This window comes from Agelaius phoeniceus, chromosome Z (assembly GCF_051311805.1).
Source record: "Agelaius phoeniceus isolate bAgePho1 chromosome Z, bAgePho1.hap1, whole genome shotgun sequence".
Classification (NCBI taxonomy): domain Eukaryota; kingdom Metazoa; phylum Chordata; class Aves; order Passeriformes; family Icteridae; genus Agelaius; species Agelaius phoeniceus.
In genome coordinates, this window is record NC_135303.1 from 61,955,369 (window position 1) to 61,979,135 (window position 23,767).

The following is a 23,767-nucleotide window of genomic DNA, read 5'->3' on the forward strand; positions in this document are numbered from 1 at the left end:
AGTCATGCACTGTAGATTCATAAAAGGTGGGAATATTTCTAGCTCTCTGGCAGGTAGAAGACATTGTTATGGGCTGAATACACTTATATCTGAATAAATTCCCAGGGAGGCCGAGAACCACTGACATGGTAGGTATGTAAAACCATGTAACTGACATCAAGGCCTGTTGCACTTGTGTAGCCTTATTGAATCAGTGGAGCGCTCAGTCCCTAGTGAGGCAGATGTCACTAGCATCTGCATTCCTGACAAGCAGCTGCACCTGAGGTTCAGGGGACACTTACGTAGTTATGCTGAGCTGTGCGTCACTGAGACTTCATCACCAGCTTTGAAAAGTATATTTTTTGAAAACTAAGACAACAGCTTTTATATGTTGATTGAGTGTAGAGGAAGGAGTCATTAGAGAGCGAGTTCTGGGTTGTCTGTTCAAGTGTTAGGAGTTCTGTGCTCATGCTCCAAATGAGACTGGTTCTTCTTATGATAACATCATGCCAACACTAATTAATTTCTAAATACATGAAGTCAATTGTGACTCTTGTGTTTTCAGTTTATCTGAAACATGGCCTAATATCTAATCCCTCCTTCTCTCTTCCTTCTTTTGTCAATTAGTTTTGTCTTGTTTCAAAGCCAAGTATGGCACAAGACAGGAGAAGGACTTTTTTTACTCCAATATAATAGCAGACAAGTTACAAGACAAAATGCAAGCCAGATATGGCTTGAAGAGTTGAAGTGATGGAAGAGCACTTTTAAAAGCCACTGTATACCCTACAATCAAACAAACACCAAGACATCCATGCATAATAAAGTCCAAGAAAAAATTACAATTCTTTCAGGGAATTCTGCCTCACATTCTTCAACTAGACAGCTTAACTTGGACAGTGAAGATGATGTGATGATCAAAAAACTTCAAATAAGAGGTAGCGTTGTCTAGAAAATGTAGGCAAAATGTGTGAAATGTGTGTATATGCATATATGTGCAATTACTTTAAAGCTAGACACTTTGTTTTCTAAGTTTATTGCTCTTCGATTCTGTGGCTGACCTAACACTATGTCTTGCAGTACATGCCTGTATTCCTTACGCCCTGGCTAATACGTGGGCTTCTTGTGGTGAGTCTGAAATTCCATTGCAGGATTTTGAGCAGAGAAACTCTTGTGGTTTATGGCATCATCAGTATCTTGAGATGGAAATGAGGCTTTATGGAGATCAATCTTCCTAAAGGGCTCTGTACAATACAAAGTGCTTAAAAAATAAAAAGTGAGTGCTGCTTTTACTGTTTTGGCATCAGCCCAGTCTGTGTTCACTTATGGATAGTTATACTATAGATGGGTGCTCTTCAGCCACAGCGCTTGCTGCTCTGGTTGCAAAACAGGAAAAAAACCCTGACTGCAAAGGGGGTTTGCTATTGCTTTCTCCAAATTCTCACACACAGCTTTTTACTTCTTTTTTCCAAACCTCACCTGTCCTGTTTCTATAAAAGCACAGCTTAATTTTATGTCTGCTTATGTCTGTCTAAGTTATTTGTGACAACTGCACTTAAGGAAAAATGGCTTTAACTTGATTTGACAACATCTTGTGTTTAAAGGTTGTTCATATGTCATGCAGAACCAATAGTGCCTTTTTGTGTAAATTCAGTGCTTTTCACTTCCTCAGATCAGTGAAAGGACAAGTGTAAGCCACTGCATTTCTGCATGTTCTGGCCTACTGCTGCTGCTGTTGGCTGTGTCCTTGCTGCTATGAGTGTACCACAATGTAATTGTCTAAACATGCTCACACTGCTGTGATGTGCCTATGGTGAATCCTGCATAGTAATTTGATTTGATTAATGGACTTTTGAAGGGGTAGTCCCCTCCTTAAAACTCATGTGGTTTGAGACAACCATGTTATAGGTAACCTTGCTTGTTTAGCTCCACCAAATTGAATTAATTACTGTAGTTCACTTAAGAAAAAAATTAAGAAAAAAATTCTGGGAGTTGATCACATAACAATACTATATTGCATTTCTAATGACTTGGCAGCAATTATGTAGTGCTGAGAGGAGTGCAAGACATACAGGTATGCTTTTAAATGCTTATAAATTATAACTGTTTATTGTGAGTTTTGCAAATCCTTATAGACGTCTGACCTTATTGTCCTATGTGGGCAAAATTGACATTGGCTTGTAGTCTTCAGTTTCCATTTGCCTCTTTTAAAGATTGCAGGAATATGGACTGAATATACAGAATCTTCTGTGTTATTGTCATGCTTGAGCCAAGCTCAGTTGGTCTGCCTGAAAACAATGAAATAGAGAATCTTACATCTCTCACAAAACTGTTTAAACAATTTCTTTTCAAACTTTGTCATCACTTAGGAACAGCTGAGGGAGACTGTGATTGCTGAGATATTTGCTTGGTTCTTCTGTACACCATGATACTTTCTCTTCACTCTGTAGTGTAATTTACAATGCATTTGACTCCATGTAAGTGCTTACAGTGGTTGGCATGTTGCTATCCAGACTATTCCTTGTTTTATTTTAAAACAGTGCAATCTGTTAATTTTCTAGGTTTCAGAATGCATAGTCAGGATTGTGTTTTTATATATATATACATATACATATACATATATATATGCGTGTGTGTGTGTGTGTGTGAGAAAATTAATTTTATTTTAATAATTTATTTCAGTCTTGCTGTAAAATGCAGTAAATAAATGGGATATAAAATATTTGCATCATCATGGCTGTGGCCTGAACTTCATATACCGCCATAACCTTGTCATCTTTTGGTTTTGATATAAAAAATCAGAACCAAGAGACTTGTAATCCTCCATATATTGATTTTTTTATTATTAAAAAGTGAAAGTTGAAAGGCAAGTCTAAGCCTGCTTTATCAACCACACTTGGACTGACTTTGGATGCCATTTCTAAGAGCTGTAGATGTGCCAAAGACATTAAAATTAATTTTCTGCTTGCATTTTGCCAAGGTAGCCTACTTCTCTTTTTTAATGAAAATAATTAATTTTATTTGCTTTGCAACAAATATTTTTGTTCAGGGGAGTATCTTCTGCATTAGGCAGAGTCTTACCCCTGGGGTAAGAGGGCAGCTTGTAAAGTTATCAAAAGAAACTTGTAAGTATGAGCACTGTTATTTCCTTTAGAATTTGCTGTGCTAGACATACTCTAATGACAGTTCATTGATGTCCATTTGGGGAAGAGGGATTGGTATTTTTATTTGAGAATTATTTCACTTGGGAAGCCTTGAACATAATAGGCATGAATGAAACAATTGCAACAAAGTGTAATAAAGGTTGTTCTCTGAAAGGATGAACTAGAAAGGGTGTTCACTGGCTGATGCAAGCTTACCTATCATAGAAGTGAATCCTTACAGCCATGTCCCTATCCTCCACTGAAAAAAGGAGTGTGAATGTTACTGAAATTGTCTAGTAACATTTTCTATTTCTTCATTTCTCTTCAATTCTTCTGTAGCTTAGTTTGCTTATAACCTTGATTTCGGGCAGAGTTTTTTGAATACTCATAGAGGCAGGTCAAGTTCACAATATAGAATTTTATTGAGGTTACCTCGAATCACAAAATCAAAGAATCAGTTAGGTTAGGAAAAACCTCTGAGATCATCAAGTCCAGCCTTTGACTGATCACCACCACTTTGTTAACATCACATCAAATGCCAGATCCATTTATAAATGGATATCTTGAACACTTCCAGGGATGGTGACTCTACCACTTTTCTGGCCATTCCAATGCCTGACACTTCTTCCACCTCTTCTGTTCTCCACCTGAACCTTCCCTGGCACAGCTTGAGGATATGACCTTTTGTCCTGTCACTGATTGTCTGGGAGAAGAGACAGAAGACCACCCAGCTGCAACCTTCCAGGCAGCTGTAGAGAGTGATAAGGTCACCCCTGAGCCTCCTCCTCTCCAGGCTAAACAACCCCAGCTCCCTCAGCCACTTCACATGCTGGGGAGACCACACCCTTCACCAACGCTGTTGACCTTCTCTGGACACACTCTAGCACTTCAATGTCTTTCCTGTTGTGAGGGGCTCAAAACAGGATTGGAGATGTGGCCTGCCCATTGCCAAGGACAGGGGACAATCCCTTTCCTAGTCTCACTGGCCACACTCTTGCTGGTACAGGCCAGGATGCCATTGGCCTTCTTGGCCCCCTGGGCACAGCTGGCTCAGGTTCAGCCACTGCCACCAGCACCCTCAGGTCCTCTTCTGCTGGGTCACTTTCCTGTCACTCTGCCCCAGCCTGTGTCACTGCTTGGGGTTGTTGTGACCAAAGTGTAGGGCCTGACACTTGGCCATGTTGAGCCTCATGCTATTGGCCTCAGCCCATCAACCCAGCCTGTCCACATCCCTCTACAGAGTCTCCCTGCCCTCCAGCAGAGCACCAATCCCTACCCAGCTTGGTGTTAGCTGTGAATTTACTGTGGGCACACTTGATCTCCCCATACAGACAATCAGATTATTAATGGGGCTGGTCCCAACACTGATCCCTGGGGGACAGCACCAATGAGCAGCCACCAGCTGGATGCAGCACTGTTCCCTCCACTCTCTGGGCCCGGCCATCCAGCCAGTTCTGAACCCAGGGAAGGGTGCTCCTGTCCAAGCCATGGGCTGCCAGCTTTTCCAGGAGAGTGCTGTGGGAGACAGTGTCAAAGGCCTTGCTGAAGTCCAAATAGACAACATCCACAGCCTTCCCCTCATCCACTAGTTATGTCACCTCATATAAAAGGAGATCAGGTTGGTGAGAAAGGACAAAATTCTGTCTTACATATAGAGTCATAGAGTAGTGCTCCATAGACTTCAGCCTTTCAAAGGCATGTCTTCACAGATCTATGGCATATTGTCTTTACAATCATAAAGTAAGGGGAAATGTTTTCTATTTCCATCTTAAAAACAAGGATCTGAGATATGGAAAGACCATGATTTGTCCAGAATACACAAGAAGTGGCTGGTGAGTCCAGCAATTGAGCTTCAGTTTCCTTGAGGATACCCATCTCCACCTTTTTCTCTGAGATTACTATATGACAAGGCATTAAAAACGTAAAAATACTGGTTTTCTTTTCATGTGATATAGATTATGAGATTTCTGTTTTATGTTTTAGATCCTTCTTTAAACCCTCCTAAGACTAGGTATGGTTTGATTGCTCACTTTGAATTTCCATGAATTTCAGTCATTTGCACACATAGTTCAAAATAGTAAATCTGAAACTGTAAACTCATTTAAAAAAACCAAAACAAACATTTTTTGCACAAGAATTAAGTTCCCTTCTGTGCTCATGTCCATCATATATCAGGCTCTTTAAATGGAAGAATGAGAGGGATGGCAGACGCCTCAGCATGGCTCAAATTGAAAGAATTTACTCAGTCAGAATTTCCACCATGTTTTGAAAAAAGAAGTTTTACATGTATACGGGGTTAGGCCTGCAAATGGTGCTTGTTTATTTCCAACACTTAGCATTCTCTTGCTTTTTCTTCCATTCAATCCACACTGTCAACATGTGTCATTAAGTTCATTTTATGACAAGGTAACCCACCTAGATGACCAAGAAAAAACAACTGATATAATGATTTTGATTTTCAGTAATGCTTTTGACAGTTTCTCTGCTATTGGCAAAAGTCAGAGGCCAAAGCAGCTTAAAATTCAAAGAGAAATATAGATAATTTAGAAACTTTTTTTTTTTCCAAATAAGATTGGTCATGGAAGTAACAGCATTCTGTGTCCTTAAGTTTTTTTAACCATGTGTTGCACTTTAACATCTTCCACATAATTTTTTGGGTTTTTTTCCTTCAGCATAGAGAGAAAATAATATACTTAGAGGGAGGGTGAAGGGTTACTATAGCACTTTTATTTATTTTTGCAGTGGATACCCTGCTGAAAGTTGCATTGACTGAGCACAGGACAGACACAAAGATCAATCCTAGTGGGACCAAAACCCTTGAGGTAGTGCTTACTCAAAATTGATCAGTCCTTTCAGTTGTCCCTGGCAGTGATGGCTGTTACATTTTCTTACTATTTCACTACAGCTTTTTCTTCCAAGTTATATTGAGATCATGGTCAAAGGTGCCGCCCTCATCTCTGTTCCATTCAAACCGCAGTGATTTCCTGTAATATCAGTAATTTTGCTACATTTCAGTCTGCCCATTCTTTCTGGATGTGACACTATCGTAATACAACAAAAGAAATTTACACTTTACATTGATAAAAGGGTTTTCAGTGTTGGTATAACCTCCTGAATTGCAGTAAATAATCACCATATTTGGAGAGTTCTGACATTTTCTTTTTCTTCTACAGTGGCTTAAACTATCTTATATTGCTGCCATTCAGGAATCATAATTCTGCTCCAATTTCCATGTTGTCTTCCTTGCTTCAGATTTTTTTTTGTACCACATTGGTCAGGAGCTGGTGCTGGGCATATTTTAGTACATGTGTAGAATGACAAGGTTTACTACAGGAGGAGCTATACAAAATATAAGGCAAAATCTCATATAAATTTCAAATATTGTAGCATTATATTTGTGGATGTGTTGTATAAGTGCATAAAGTGTATCCCCAAATATGATAAAATGTATAATGTGTAATCTCATTACTAACACTGTGCAATTACCACGTTTGCTAGCAATACAAGCCAGTACTAAAAGGCTTTCTCTGACTCAAGGAGGGACCTTCCCAAGACAGAGTGGAACTGCCTGTCTTTGTTATATGGTTTGCAAAGGACTGTGTTTCCTAAGACTATGAATAGGGTACCCTCCCAAGACCAATATAGGAAGAGGCATTATTTTTAAAAGTAGCTGCTGTTTTAATGTTCTTTACCATAGGCTAATTTTGTCTCTGAGCACTCACTATGTGGGCACTTCTGGTTGAAGACATTGAGATGTCTTTGATTAGAGAAGGGATCAAGCACAATAACAAGTTCAACCTTCTTTCTCAAGGAGGAACATACCTATCACAGCAATGTTCTACTAGTAGAGTACTCTTAACTGTGTCATTGAAGTTGCCTCAGACAAATGGAATATACAAGGAAGTTGGTATTTGCCAATTCTCCGTTCCTTTCCTGATGCAGATATTGTTCTGAAATGCATGCATTAAATTAGCATTGTTTGTGGTTTTATGAATGCTACTTCTCTTCCAAATTTATTTGGATTTTTCAGCTAAAAAAGTATCCCATGTGGCTGTGGTCAGAAACAATAGAAATAGAAATTGTGTAATTCAGCACAGCCCTAAATATGAGATTGTTTGAAAAACATCACAGGCTCATCTATCAACTGTTAAATTAACAGAAGAGTTCTCAGGAGATAATCATCAAATTACTACTAGTGTAGCTTTCCATAGTTCTTCTGTTTTAGTGCTCTTAGACTTGGCACTTCAGAACCTTCTACCACAGTGTCCCATCCATGTCTTAATATATCTCCCAAAACATTCAATATGTGTTTGCTAATTGTGATCAGGGTGAAATTCAAGTGCTATGCTTGGGGGACATTTTTTTTATCAGAAGCTGTATTTAAGTGATGATACACAGTAATTTGTTCATTCTTCTGTCAGTGTAATTTACAAGGCAACGACAGATAAACATAGCTATACAAGATTCATTTACAGTGACACAATGGCAGATACACAGAGCAGAACCCTGCCTATGAGATAAAGTGGACTGAGTGACTTATGCAGTAATTAGGGGATAATTGTCATTAACCTCGCAAACAGTAGTTTACCCATATTGTTTAAAAGGCTCCAGGATGCATAATGACAAGGTAATCTGTCAAAGCGCTAGGGGGAAATATTAATAAGATTTGTGCAAGCCTGGATAGAAAATATGCAGAAAGCAGCCACATTAAGCTAATTGGTGGATGAATATACACTTGTAAAAGTGCTTCTAATGGCACGTTTGCTGCTCTCCAAATGACTACTGTTAATGTGGAGAAGTGGGCTGCCTAGAAAGTCAGGACTGCTGGGACAAGAGGGTATTAAGACATGAAGGCACAGTTATTATTACTTTGTACACTGTAATATAATTTCCCCACTTTCTCTTGCATTTCACTGCCTCTAATAGGTTCAAACTGATAGCTCGCTTCATGCCCTTTTATATTCCAGTGACCTTTGCCGTTTTGTTGTCACTTTGCACCCTGCTGCCTCCCTTTTGCATCACATTGTCACCTATGACACACCTGTGTTTTATTGGGGTAAATTTTTTCGGTAAGCAATAAAAGAAAAAAAAGCCTCATTAAGATCTTGTAGTATATATTGCAAGTAATAATGCATAGTCCCCTAATGAATAGTAAAGATGGAAATCAATCTCCTGATTCTGCTGCCATTCATATATCCTGAATATAGTACAGCTGAATCCCCTTATTGAGACACAATTTGGGTTCAATCAGAAAACCAAGCATGTAATGAAATCCAATTTATGAGTATAACTCATTGGCACTTTCATTCCAGTGTTTATGGCCTTGGACAACTTCTCAATTCCTTGCAATGCTCCTGGTTAGGCAAATTTCTTACTGACTTAGCTGGAAGTTTTACTGAGAAGCCCAGAAAGATTCAACTTTCTTGGTTATGTTTTCCAGTTAGGGTTTTGGCTTTAGTCAGTTTAGATTTAAAGTGAGGAAAGGACCGACTGATAATTTGATTTGACTTGACTGGTTAGATGTCTTGCCGTGCATTTGGTGCAGTCCATGTTAGTAGAGCAAAGATATCAGACACGATTTGTTTATATTATCACATAGCTCATTGGGAAAAGTCTCAGCTGAAAAGAGGCTGCTGTCTCTTGTGGCTGTGTGTATTGCAAATACAATACCTTATGAGTGCTCTTTGTGAATATTTCCTGTTTCTCATAAAAATTATGTGCCATTCTTTCAGTGTTAGTGAAACTGAGGCTAGGAGAATGCTTCGTACACTTACTGAAACACTGCCAGAGCACAGAAAACCAGAGAAAATATAATTTTACTTCTCAATGAGTTTTGCAAAAAGTAAAAACACAAGTGATTTTTGGTGACTGATAGTATCAAGGCAAAATTTTTTACGTACCATACCAAAATGGGCAAATATATATGCAAAAATTGTGGAAAGTGAGAATTAAAATCAATCATTATTACATATGCTATTGTTATATGAATGATGATTATTTCCATTATTTACATGCAAAATTGTGTTCTAAAATTATTTTGTAGCTGAAATTATTTCAGTGGCTTGCCATGTTCATGTCTCTGTTTACATGGTATCTGAAAAGTGCCTGTGGCACCTCATGCACTCTAAATTTTACACACATACACCATGCGCTCAGTGATTTAATTACCTCTAGTAGCCATGTTGGCCTAAGGACAAACATGCTGTTACTTGCCACAAATTAGTGGCAAAGCTTCTTCAGATACTTCAATGAATTTTCCACTCTAGCAGGTTGCAGAGAAGCAAAGCCATCAAAATACTCTCTGTACTTTGGGTCCAAAGTTATGGACTCCAAAGCCATTTAAGAAATTTGAATAAACAACTCAATAATTCAGGAATGTTGAAAACAAATGCTTACCCTTAGTGTGCATTAAAAATATTTTAATATTTTGAGCAGATTCTGTAAACTATATATATTCACCTCATATTAGTTTCCCATTTGCAAAAGTCTTTTGGACATCACAACCAGAACAGATGGTAAACGGAATAAATGTTGGCATTTGAAAATTTGTGCAGTTCTTGGGGTTAGAAGGACAAAATACTTGGGAAATGTTCCTGGTACTTCAAAATAAATGAGATTAGGAGAACTGCTAAAAAATTGCTCTGGATCTTCTTAAAGCTCAAAGTGTCAATTTATATCCATGCTAATAGGAGTTCTTCTGTCATCACATAGTGGGATCTTCTGCCTTTTAACACTTGCCATCAACACAACAGCTGTAAATCAAAGCAAATGTTGTTGACATCACAATACCTTGTCCTGGCTTTGGCCAGGATAGAGTTAACAGTCTTAGTACTGGTGCAGTGCTCTTTTTTGAATCTTTTGAACAACAGTGATTTCTATTTGTTGCTAAGTAGTGCTTACCCTAAACCAAAAGCTTTTTCACCTGCCAGCAACCAGGTGCCCAAGAAGCTGTGAGGGAGCTTAGCCGGGACAGGTGGCCTGAACTGGCCAAAGTTACATTCCACACCCTTGAACATCATGCCCAATATATAAACTGGGGGAGTTGGCTGGGAGGGGCCAGTCCCTGCCTGGGGACAGTCTGGGTATCAGGCAGCAGGCAGGGAGAAATTTTATTGTGGATCACTTCTTTCTCTTGGGTTTTATTCCTCTTTCCTTTTCATTTCCAGTAATATTAGTATATTTTATTTTATTCACTCACAGAGGGAATAGTGAGTGAGCAGCTGTGTGGTGCTGTGTGGGGCAGCTGGGGTTAAACCAGAGCAGTTATAGCACTGTGAAAACTAGTAAATGTAAGAAGAGTATCAGACTCTGGTTGTGCTTAGATTTTTTTTCCTCTACGCATGGACAGACACTTGCTGTGAAAAAAAGTTGTCTGGCACCCAAATATAAAGAGACTTGATGTATTTGCTATGATTAAATAAAGCTCAAGCTGTTGTGATTAAGTACATTGTAGCCCCACAGTGATCTATTATAATTTTAAAAATAGAAATACTGTTTTTTCCTGAGTAACACTGCGCAGTGTTACTCAGGAAAATACTCACTGTCTTGTGAATTATACATTTATACATATTATCTGGTCCATAATCATCCATAACAAAGAGAATATTTTATCACAAGTCAAACAATGTGTTTTAAAAATCAGAGAAAGCATTTAAAACTAGTGTCCTTGCATCCTAATAGTGTCACTGGAGTTGCAGAGGTGAATGAAGAGGGGAAAGAGTTCAAATTACTGGGTTTTTCTGGAATCAGTAAGAGACATTACCCCCAATCCATGTGGCTACTTTACAGCTGGCAAATGAGAGTCTCATCCTCTTTCAGGGCAATGATTTCAAGGGCATTTTAAGGTTGATGAACCCAAAAAATGAAAAGGCATCCTGGGATTGGGGTACACAGTGAGTAAGTTCAGTCCCCAAAAGGAATCATGTATTCAGGATCTGGTGTTTTCATACCATTCCAGGCAGCTTAGTCCAGAACCAGCACCCCAGCAGGTTGCTTGTGCAGGGAGGGATCTGCACTGCTGGCATACATCTTTGGGATAAGATATGAAACAGAAGACCTGCATACTTTTGGTCAATAAAGACCCTGAAGGCCATTAAGTGAGAGTGTGGGTGGTTAACGGCGGTGTCCTGGCCAGGTTTCCGCTGCAGTTATTGCATTCCACTGCCTTATGTTTCATCTGCAGTTTCAGCAGGACATGGTGTTCCTCACTTTCACTCCAAAACCATTGAGCAGCGCTCCTGTGCGTTGTTACACAGCTGCTGTGCTCCACCATGGTGGTACGCCCCCATTATATATTCACACAGATTTGGCTCCACATACTGTTTCAGGGCTAAGTTAGGTCAAAATTACTTTCCAGCATGGTCTGTGGAAGTACTCCAGGTTTATGGTGCAATTATTCCTGATCTAAAGTGCAGCCAGATTTGCCCCAGTGTCTACAATATCAGTTCATAAAGTTTGCAAAGGTCTTTGGGGGTCCTTTCGGTGAAAACACAAAATGTTTTGCTGCTGAATGCATAAAGGGATGTGGCCAAGAAAGAGGAACCAGGGCAAGTACTGTTACAAACCTGACAGCAAAGTAAGCCTATATGGTGTGTATATATATGTGTGTGTATGTATGTATATGTATGTATGTAAGTAAATAAAGTCTCCTTCATGCTACTCTTCATTTGAACATACACTGCCACTGTCATTCTCAGTGAAACTTTGGGGAGAGACAGACACCTTCTCTTCTCCTGTAGCATGAAGGAGATATCCTTATGCCTACCCTGTGTCTTTGGGGCAAAGCAAAAAAGTGGTAAGAGAAAGGGGGTGCCAGAAGGGAAGAATATCTATCAGTTTATGCAAAATGGAGGCTGCAGTGAAGTCAAAAGATAAAGATTTCCATTATTGACTAAGAACTCAGTAGTGCTGCACTGTTTATTCCTGCTGCAGCAGTATAACTCAAGGAAAGGGCTGCTGACACTTAAACATTCATTTTTTCATACGGTTCCTGTTGGTGAAGGGAGGCTGGTGGGAGGTGGATGAAAACTGACAGCTGAGGGGAAAAAATTTCAACCATGCCTCTTTGCAGACTCAGTGTGTTAAATCTCATATTAGTTGCACATGTGAAATCACAGTGAGCAAGTATGCACATCTTTTCTTCGTGTTTACCGGAGCAAAGGTGAGGAAGATTCAGCATGGTAAAAAATCCTATCAAGAAAAAGAGTATCTGATTGCCTGTGTGAGTGTATATTTCCATGGAAAACTAGATAGAGGGCTTACTTTGGTCCTACTGAGATCAGTGGGAGTTAGCCAAAATGAGTTAGAAATGTTGCCTACTGTCCCATCTGTACTAATGTGAGTTGGTGTGGTGCTGCACAGTTTTGGTAACTCTTACTCCAGGAGTAGTAGGACTACCCAGAGTGTAGCAGCTTGAAATTTAATTGTGAAGCAAAGAGATGCTTCTGGGAAATTCAGCCAAACAAAAAACAACAAACCCTAAATCATGGAAATTATGAAGGCTTTTCTTTATTGGAAACAAATGTGGATTTTTTTTTTTTTTTTTGGTCTACACACTAATTAAAACCATCCTGTGCAATTATAGTATGACCAAATTAATATATTTCAGTCTGCTTTTCAACTGTTACAGCTGCATTCAAAATGTTTCTTTGAGATCAGCTAGAAAATACACAGATCCTTCGAAGAAAAATTCAGGCTATACCCTGAGCTAGCCTAATAATTTAATCAAACATGTATTTGTGCAATATTTTGTAACAAGGACACTTCACTGACATGCATAAAATCCACTGTTTAGGTGCATATGCAAACTTACTAAAATATGAAGCCTAGCAATTATTTCTTTTTTCTGAACAAGTTTGAGTAGTTCTCAGAAGTTATCACAGTAGTGCCTGAAAATAATCCTTGTCTCCCAGAACAGAAAGCTAGTTTTAGAAGCAATTTATTTTTTAACCTTTCTATTAATCTCAGCCTTGTATGGGCATCTCTTGCTGTGTATCCAGTTAGGTGTATATATCGGTTTTTCCTATTCTAAGTGAATCGGTAAGATAGCACAGAATTGCAAAAAGTCAGTGTTGTGTATGTACACCAATGTGTTTGTCTGTGTGTAAACATATAAGATTTCTGCCTGTAATGCAGTCATGGGAGCTTCTCACACAAAATTAAATTTAAAACAACTGATTTCATAATAGAAGTTCCAAGTTTACAGTGTATGTTTATGGTGTATGCTTGTACAGACTGCCCTTATTTTCTAAATAGGCAGTTTTTAAACTGGGAGGTTTTAAAGCTCAGTTGAAAGATTTAAAGGCTGAAGGCCTTCAGGAAATGAAGACTCACCTTGACACCCCTCCCCAGTTAAGCTCCTAAAATTAGAATGATCTTTGTGTCCATCCTCTCTTGTAGTTTGTGTCATTCAAGATAATCATCTTGATCCCACCATGTGTTCTTCTAGACACAGAAGTTTAAGACAAAATGTACTCTAACATATCATGACACACACCTTTCTTCCTAACATATGGTCACCAAACTTCAGGAGGCAGGTTCAGGGTGATAAACCATGGCATTACTTTACAGATCTAATGTTGCATGAGTGTATGTGGATCTGTTTATTCAAATAGGCTTGAGTGTGTGGTTAGAGTTAGAAAAGGTTATGGGTTATGTCCTGGATCTTTGGAGGTCAGTCTAATATAGTTTAAAGATCAAAAGATTTTCTCCAACTGAAATTGTGAGAAAGAGATCTACACAGTAAAATAAAATTTAATAAATAAATAAGTAAATAAAACAAAATCAAATTTATTAAATTAAAAATCAAAGCAAGGCTGTTTGGACAAGTAGGAAGAACATTAGTGTATGCTGTACAGATTTGGCTTACTTGTCTCCTGCCTGGCTTAGAGCTGTATGCATGCAGTGATATCTCTGTACTCACTGAGTTCCTTGTACACATTGTCACTGGAGGCTTGGCTTAATCAGTTGTGAGCTGAAAAAAGTAATATAAATTGGAACCCTTTGTCATGAAGTATTTAAATGTTGATATGCTTTAATGGCTTCGGGGAGAAAATTTAGCATGAGAGATTGTAAGAAACAAGAAATCGATTACATGTAAGAAAGGACTTGAACCTCTAATCAAGTATTACCATATACAGAAAGATCCCTAGCTAGTTATAGCTAAATTCAAATGGGATAATGGTTAGATTTTTTTTTTTGTTAATTTTAAGTTTTATCAAAAAATGACATTCCTATTCACTCTTTATCTAGTTTTGCATAATACATGCTTACAATGATTTATGGAAAGTTTTCACTGTGTAAATATTGAAGCATATGCTAGACAGTATCCATAAGCAGAGAGGGTTTATGAAATACAGGCATCTGCATATTTCTCTCTGTTTTTGTTGGGTAAAAAAGGCCAGAAAACTTCTTGCTGAAAATTAAAAAGGTAAAGCTTGATATAGCTAGTAGGAGTAGACAAGGAGTATTTAAGAGCAACTTTCTCGTTCCCTACTTTTTCTATGACAGCAAGGGTAACCCCATGACTGTCACATCCTTAACTGCCAGTTTGTCTGATCAGTGGGACTTAGCAGCTGCTGAAGGTCTGGTGCTCCTCCTTGTAAATTCTTAAACAAAGTGAAACAAAGGGTGATGGTGTCTCATCAAGAGGTAACTCATGTAGCTAAATGCCAGCTTTGCGCAGTTAAGATGTGGAGTAATTCCCTGAAAGCACAAAGGGAGCCCCTGCATTTGTAGGCTTGCCTGCCTGTTCTGTGTATGCAGAGAGCTGGCAGAGAGCTGCCGTCAGGGAGGGACTGTGTGACACCACCTTCCCCTTACATGTGGGAGTCCGTTACAGGATCTCTACCTACTATTCTCATGAGTTATTGTTGTGCTAGCTGTGATTAACTTTTAATTACTTATATATCAGTTTTTGTAAAGCATCCATCTGTTATATAAGCTTGATTTCCAAATGAAAGCAAAACCAACATAAAATGTGGCAGTAGTACATTACAAAGCAGCCTGCAGCCAGTGGCAGACAGGAATCCTAATTCAATGCAGGTAAGCATTGTGAATTAGACAATGTTATTTCCATCTTTAAACTATGGGAGTTACAGTTAGAAGGAATTAATATTTGTGATTTGGGATGGGAAATGTGTGCAGATAGATGAGGTCAGATATGACAGCAAAGGCCTGGAGATCAAAATCTGATTCAAATCTGGTTTTGAAGCTCCATGTAGGAATTATCCATATGTTGAGCTGCTATGGTTGGTTGGAAGTTGTTGAATTAGATGTAAGAAACTTTAGATCTTACCCAAGGGGAAAGTAGCTAAAGTTATTTAGGTGGAAAAAAAGCAAATATAATTTTGGATCTTTAAAATATGAACCTGTCCTTCAATTTTTTTTATGGCATTGGTGGTTTTTTCCTCCCACCCCTCACCTTATTTAGGTTTGGTTTTGTTTCACTTACTTTTCTTGTTGGGGGTGATATTTGATATTCCAGATGATTTCTGTTAGATAGTACTGACTGCCTGTAAACTACTGCTACATCAAGAACTGTAAGGACATAGAAATCAGACATGTCCACTGTGCTTAGGGGTGTTCAAAGGTGAACACATTTCCGTACTAATGCAGCAAACCAAAACCAGCATCTGCATCATGATGTTTCATTCATCACCATAAATACAGAATGAACATTTTCTATACATATATGGGTTTTGGGGCTTTCCCCAAAACCTGGGTTAACTGGGTAAGATTTTGCAAGTTAATTGCTGTTGAGGGTTTTACTGTCTTTCAGGGTTTGATTGTAAAAGTTCATGTGTGAAGAATTTATAAAGATGTTGTAGTTGTTTCTAAGGTACTGAAACATACATGGCATTAATCTTCAGCCAGAGAGGTGAACTGAGCTGAACATTTTCAAACTGAAATAATAAAACCAACTCTAATCAATTAAATACATGCTTTATTATTTGACATTGCAAAATTATATTTTTGGTACTCTAGGAAATGTGAGGGAAGAGAAGTATCAATCATCTGAAGACTGAAAATAATTAATTAATTTAATAAATAAAAAAATAAATCCAGGGGGTGAAGGGTCTGGAGGGGAAGAAAGGTATTTCAGACTTCATAATCAAACAAGAGTTAATGATTTTTGCAGCAGTGTGTAATCCAAAGTCTTCAGGTAAGGTTCTGAACCTGAGATTCAAGATGTAAAAATATCAGAGGCAGTATGTTGGTCTGTCTTGTAAGGCTTTCAAACTGTCTAATGCATGAGGAAGCATTGGAATAATTCCGGTTTGATGGCCTTCCACATTTCTTGTTGGTTATAGTTACTGTGCTAATTTTCTGTCCAGCATTTGCCCAAAAGGAAAGATGCCAATAAAATGATATATTCATTATATAAGTATTTTAATATGTTTTTATCAATACTTGCTTGAATGGATTGCCTGACATTACATTGCAGAATTTTTAAGTCCTACCTTCAGGCAAATCTCATGCTTACTAGCAAAAATGAAAGTGTGAAATGCTTTTTAATGTATATTTAACAACAGATAGTCTTGTGATTACTGATGTGTATTCTCTCTGGATTTTTCCCTTGCTATCAGAAGGCAATGTTAAGAGACAACATTTTTACACATTTATGCTATTTACATCCATCAGATCCTTACTTTTTTACATATTTTTAACTGTCATTTATAAGAAGGCTACAAAAAAAGTAATCTTTCAAGTTTAAACCATACCAAGGTTGCAAGTTTACAACCAATCAATTGCCAGTAATGGTCCAGGAAAAAAGGGATTAAGGTGCAAGTGTTAAGTGCTGTTTCCAAGACATTTTCCCTTGCATCAAAGTTTCTTATGAAAAGGTTCAGTCTTGTATCTGCTCATATTTAAGGAGCAAATCTATCAATTGTATTTATTTAGCTCTTTCTAATAGTGTTACCATTTAATAGTGAGTAAGTTACAATTTTCTGTATTTTAGAGTGGTGTGCACAACAGTTCATGTTTTACTAATTTATTCTAAACAGTAGCATTCTACAGAGATCACTGTTTTTAAAATAAAAGTACTGAAAGCATTTTAGATCACAGAGTCCCAGGGTCTACATTTTGTGTACTCTGACACTGTTAAACTCAATCTGTTTTTTTAACTATGACTCTAATTACAGTATTTGCATGGATGGAAAGTTTGTGTTGTTTGGTCAAGTTCTATTAACACTGTTTGCATCTTGTTTTTTGAGCTTAGTGTTTCATGTTCAGGCTGCAGAGCACCTTCTTCAATAATTATGCAGAATCAATAAGCTTTTCTTTGTGTTTTGTCTTTGTTGTTTCTTTGATATGGCCTCTAGGATGCTGCAGGCAAGGTGCTGGACCGCTGGGCCATCATGTCCAGGGAAGAAGAGATCATTACCCTTCAGCAGTTCCTGAGATTTGGAGAAACTAAATCTATTGTGGAGCTGATGGCAATTCAAGAAAAAGAAGGGCAGGCTGTGGCTGTGCCATCTTCAAAGACAGATTCAGATATAAGGACTTTTATTGAAAGCAATAATCGCACCAGGAGCCCAAGTCTCCTTGCTCACCTGGAGAATAGCAACCCTTCCAGCATTCATCACTTTGAAAACATCCCGAACAGCCTTGCATTCCTGCTTCCATTCCAGTACATAAATCCAGTCTCTGCTCCACTTCTGGGGCTGCCTCCAAATGGCCTCCTGCTGGAACAGCCAGCAATGAGGCTCCGTGAACCAAGCCTTACAACCCAAAATGAATATAATGAGAGCAGTGAATCTGAAGTTTCCCCTACACCTTTCAAGAATGAGCAAGCATCCAGCAGGAATGCTTTGACCAGCATCACAAATGTGGAGCCCAAAACTGAGCCAGCCTGTGTCTCTCCTGTTCAAACACCTACACCAGTCAATGATTTATCGAAAACTGAGCATACAAAAAGCTCATTCCGAATTCACAGAATGAGGAGAATGGGGTCAGCCTCCAGGAAAGGAAGAGTGTTTTGCAATGCATGTGGCAAAACTTTCTATGACAAAGGTACTCTTAAAATCCACTACAATGCTGTGCACCTGAAAATCAAGCATCGATGCACTATTGAAGGCTGCAATATGGTCTTCAGCTCTCTCAGAAGCCGCAATCGCCACAGTGCTAACCCAAATCCCCGCCTCCACATGCCTATGCTAAGGAATAACCGTGACAAAGATCTAATTCGTGCTACATCAGGTGCCGCCACTCCTGTCATAGCAAGTACAAAGTCCAACCTAACTTTAACAAGCCCTGGGCGTCCACCGATGGGGTTTACCACTCCCCCTCTAGACCCAGTACTACAGAACCCTCTTCCCAGTCAGCTGGTCTTCCCGGCTTTAAAGACTGTCCAACCTGTTCCTCCGTTTTACAGAAATTTACTTACTCCTGGCGAGATGGTGAGTCCTCCAACCTCACTCCCGACCAGTCCCATAATACCAGCTGTGAGTGGCATGGAGCAGCATCCCCCTCCTCCTTCAGAGTCATCGGTACCTTCAGTGTTGATGCCCACCCCGGAGCCCAATGCAGATCTTGCCCCCAAGAAGAAGCCAAGGAAGTCAAGCATGCCAGTAAAAATTGAAAAGGAAGTTATTGACACTGCTGATGAGTTTGATGACGAAGACGAAGAGGTGAATGACAGGAGCACAATGGTGAATGACATTGGTCATGACAATCACTGCCATTCTCAGGAGGAAATGAGCCCAGGCCTGTCTGTTAAAGACTTTTCCAAAAGTGATAGAGGCAGATGTATGTCCAGACCAGACATAAGAAGGGCAGACAGCATGACATCAGAAGACCAGGAGCATGAGAGAGACTATGAAAATGAGTCAGAGTCATCAGAGCCCAAATTGTGTGAAGAATCCCTGGAAGGCGATGATCGCCTCCATGAACCTGGTGAAAAATCTATGATGCACAGTGACCGACCTGATGAAAACCACAATGACTCTTCCAACCAGGATGTCATTAAGGTGAAGGAAGAGTATACAGACCCTACATATGATATGTTCTATATGAGCCAATATGGACTGTACAATGGAGGCAGTGCCAGTATGGCTGCTCTTCATGAAAGTTTTGCTTCTACATTCAACTACAGCAGCCCTCAGAAGTTCTCCCCAGAAGGTGAAATGTGCTCCAGTCCAGACCCCAAGATCTGCTATGTTTGCAAGAAAAGTTTCAAGAGTTCCTACAGTGTGAAGCTTCACTACCGAAATGTTCATTTAAAAGAGATGCATGTCTGCACAGTGGCTGGCTGTAACGCTGCGTTCCCATCACGGAGAAGCAGAGACAGGTCAGTAAATATTAATTGATTTTCTGCATTATTAAATGTGTTGAATTATGGAAGAATAGGCAGTTTAGGCTATATGAAGAAATAGAGAGATGCACAGTAATGACAAGTGACAATTGTGTTCCCATGACATTGAAAGAGATTTATCACTTTAAGATTTTCATTGTTCCTTGGCATTCAGAATAGTATATATTGGGCCATCCTCTTAAGTGACTGCCTAGATAATAAATGTCATTATACTTTCTATATTCCTGTGAACATGTGTATTGTACTTCTGTTTGTTAGCTACAGCCCTCATTACATTTATTTTCTTCTTCCTGTAACATTTAAAACAAGAACATCTTCTATTAAGAAGTAAATATAGAAAATTATATACAATATAAATATCTCCATTGCATGCATATCAAACCATAGAACTAGGAAGGAGGGCAAAGGTGGATGGGTGGTTGAATGAAAAGATGGAGCTAGGTAATAAAGGACTGGAATTATTTCCATCCTCATAGGGTCATACAAAAGCAAACAAGAAGCATTAGAAGGTTGTTCTTTACTATTTTTAAATTTTAAAACTAGGCGCTATGTTGTAGTGAGAACAAGTAAATATCAAGAATTAAGAAAATCATTGTCTGTTTCTTTAGTAGAACCTACACACATTTCTATCCACTATGGTCATTTAGATTACGTTACTATTTTCTGCATGTGAGCAACTGCCTTCTCCACCAGTTGAACTTATGCACATTCAGAGAGAAAAGGCTCCTCTACATATTTTTAAGATCAACCAGGGTATATTCTGCTGGCCCTTCAGATGACATCATGCCTGAGCTATGCTGCATCAATACAAAAGCAGTTGGGCTTAAACAGAAGCAGCTGGTCCATAAACTCTTTGGTTTAGGGTTTGTTTTTTTTTGTTGTTTTGTTTGGAGGGTTTTTTGGTTGGGTTTTTTATAGACTGTTCTTTTTGATTCCTGAGGAGAATGTAATACAAATGGAATTTGTCAAAGTGATAGGATAACACAGGTATTTCATACTTGTGGATAGCAACTCTCTCATTTGGTGATCATACTGTCACCGTAACATAAATCTGTCTGGTTCATGGAGTAATGGTGAAATTGGTTCACCTCTTTTCCTTTACTTGCATTTCATATTTTTTCATTAGGCTTTAAAAATTCAGCAGATACAGTAAGGAAATTAAAACTAGCTAAACATTTTATACACAGCTCCTGATTTGTTTCTGTATTTTTTCATTGAAATTGATGTGGTTGAAAGGGAATGTTTCTCATCCTTTAAAATGAAAGCAAGTTAGTGTTAAGGATATTGAGGAGCCAAAATTCACTATTTTGATGAAGAGCACCGTCCCTAAATACCTCATGTCTTCTCCTATCATTTATGAAATCCATTAAACAGAAAAATATGAAGAAATATAAGAATACAAGTTCAAAACACTGAAGAGGGACAATCTAGGAAGCTTGCATTTCAGTCGGTTAAACTACTAGATACAAAGCAGGTAGATCTAAATTAAGACAATTTCTTGCTGTGTGCTGATAAGTTTTATGAGTCTTGAATTTGACAAGGGAAGTATGTGAATCAGTGGCAAAATCTATGCTAAGCTTAGATGTGTGAAACCCCTTTCAGTTCCTGAAATCATAATCTTTGTTAGTCAAGAATTTGGTTTAGTCAGTCTATTTCCTTAAATGAATTATGAAAAATCAGTCATGTACTCCACAAAACAGCTTTGAATTGAGCATGAGATACAAGAGTTGATTAGCTTTAGGATGTGGAACTTTATGCAGTGTATTAAATTTCAACCGTAATACATTGAAAGATCAAGGTAGTAATAAAGTTAGCATAGTAAAGTTTTAGATATTCTAAGAGTGACTGTGATGACATGCATAAAATTTTTCCAAGACAAGAACCTGCATATAGGACACATTTTGAATTTTTTGTGATATACATTGGATACTACTATTAAGCTTATTGAAAGAAACATGAAATAAAAAACTGATTTAGTGTCTTAAATTGCAGGCTGCTAATTTAAAGATAAAATTGTTATTTCCATATCATTTTGACTTGTGTAAGGGACAAGGCCTTCTTCTTTCATCATTCCATTAGTAACATTCAGAATATGGTTCAGTTATGTGCTGCACCTGGGACAAAAGACTTTTTGCATATTATATTTTTTAATGGTTCTGTAATTCAAAAAATTTACAGGTAATTCAAAAATTCAAAGATAAAACTTTTCATTTTGTCTGTCTGCTACTTAAGTAGGATTATTCATTACTCAGGTTTGTCTTTTAGGTTTAAATTTTCTCAAAAAATGAGCATGCATGGTACAATTTGTGTGCCCTACTAGTTTTTATTAGTTATCAGTTTTGATTCATAACAATAGTTAGGAAATCCCATTAAAGAACCAGGAAATTCTCTCATGGTTCATGATAATTCTTTTAGATACTTGAGCAAGAAACATATACAAAACTTCCCTGGGCTATCCATTTTTATCTAGAAGTGCAACATCTAGAAATGTGCAGAAATGAAAGCATAGGTACAGTATGTCAAAGAAAGCAAATGAAAGATTTAAGCAACATTTTCTAATACTTTGTCCAAAAACTGGCAGTTTTGTTAAAAAAAAACAGGAAGTAAAAGTTAAATCAATGTATTCTCTCCCCCGCCCCCTTTTTTTATTTTTTTGGGTGTGTTTGGGTTGTTTTTTTTTGTTTTTGTTGTGGGAGTGATTTTTTGTTTGTTTGCTTCTTTGTTTTGTTTGTTTGTTTGGGGGTCTTTTGCAAACTGTTTAATTACCCCCAAAATTTTTCAATTAAATTTGTTTTAGGGTTTTTTTTCTCATCATCCTTTTGAATATATATATTTTTCTCTTTTTTTTTCCAAGAGAGAGAGTATATGCAGTTCCCAGCTTTTCAGATTATGGAGACCACCAGAAAGATAACTAGATAATTAGATTAACAGGATTGCAAAGTGAGACCTTCTTCCAGCCACTTAAATCAATTTCACTTAAAAAGTCAGGAGTGTTTTGCTAACAATTGCTGTATGAGAAATAAGGGTTAGCTACCTACAGCACAAAATAATAACTCATGGATAATATTTGAAATGGATTTGCATCCCATTTTGCACTCATTACAAAAGTCTCTGTGATTTGCTTGTGCTATGAGTCATATAATCTTTGATTAGCTGGAGTGTCTTTGCTTTGAAAATGAAAATGAATTTTTTTTTTCAGTACTTCCTGTACTATCTCTGTAATGAAATCAGAGTTCTAACTATTCCATAGCTTACAGTCTTGTGAAGTTTTTATCCTTTTTTTTTGTCATTTTATGAAGCCTAATTAATTATATTAATTACATTGTTAATCTTAGTATAACTAGTTATATATCTAAAACTCACAACTCCAGCTATGTTCTATAATAAAATACAAGTTTAGGTGGAGATAGATAACATTGGCTGATTATTTTTGTTTCCTTTAGAGGCAACTGATTTGGCTTAAGTCCTTTTCCAATGCAACTCTAGTTAATCAAAGGTTAATCAAATTCTCCCCCTTGTAGATACACAAAACCCCAAATTGTTGACAGCAGGTGGAGCTACTGTAAAAGGGGCTTTGGAAAGCAGGGGTTGTGATACAGACTGCTTGTTACCAGCGGTAGCATATCGCATCAGGAGAAAAAGCAGTGCTGCTTGGACAACGGAGGGGTTTTATCTGTGTCAGAGCTGCAAACCCTGCCTTTGCAGAAAGCATCATGTAGCAATTTGTGCTAAGGTTGACCCAATCTACCTTTATCATTCCTGCATCATTCCTGCCAAGGTCAACACCTGCATAAATATCCTTCTACCTGCAGTGTTGGAATATCCACTGAGATCTATGGCCAACCAGTGCTAATCTTTGCAAATTATGGTAAAGATCACCAGAAGATTTTAGAGTACCACTTTGAATATGTTTTTTTTTAATTCAGGAGGAAGGGAAGCAAAGACTTCTTTTCCTTACTATCAAAGACCCAGAAATACTATTATCCCTTCTAAAAATTAAACAGTATTGTTTTCCAATAGTCAAGCTCTGTTTAGCCTAGATATTTTTAAAAGCACCTATTTTCATCATTCTTCTGAGTTACAAGTAGCATCACTCATTGAATCACCCTTAATGCCTAGATTTTTTGGTCTTTTCCTCAGAGTAGTCTTTCTGACTTCTTTACCTAGAAGCACTAGACTTGAGTAAACCACTTTTTCAACCATACTTCAACAACCACTTCCTGAATAGCTGTTCTTCCATTTCTGTTCCTGTATTTACTTCAGATGTCCTTTCTTCTGAAGACAGACTTTCTTCTGATGTTCAGACTAAGTCTTGTTGCAAAAAGACAATAGA

The 23,767-nt window shown here is 38.0% G+C and overlaps 1 protein-coding gene across 1 annotated transcript in view; it reads left to right on the top strand.

The window, feature by feature from the left end:
* The window catches only part of BNC2 (basonuclin zinc finger protein 2), a 98,037-nt gene that overhangs the window by 57,179 nt on the left and 17,091 nt on the right, over positions 1-23,767 (top strand). Inside the window, exon 3 of the mRNA XM_077172189.1 lies at positions 17,444-19,410. Within this exon, the coding sequence (XP_077028304.1) occupies positions 17,444-19,410 (1,967 nt within the window). The remainder of the gene's footprint in view (positions 1-17,443; positions 19,411-23,767) is intronic.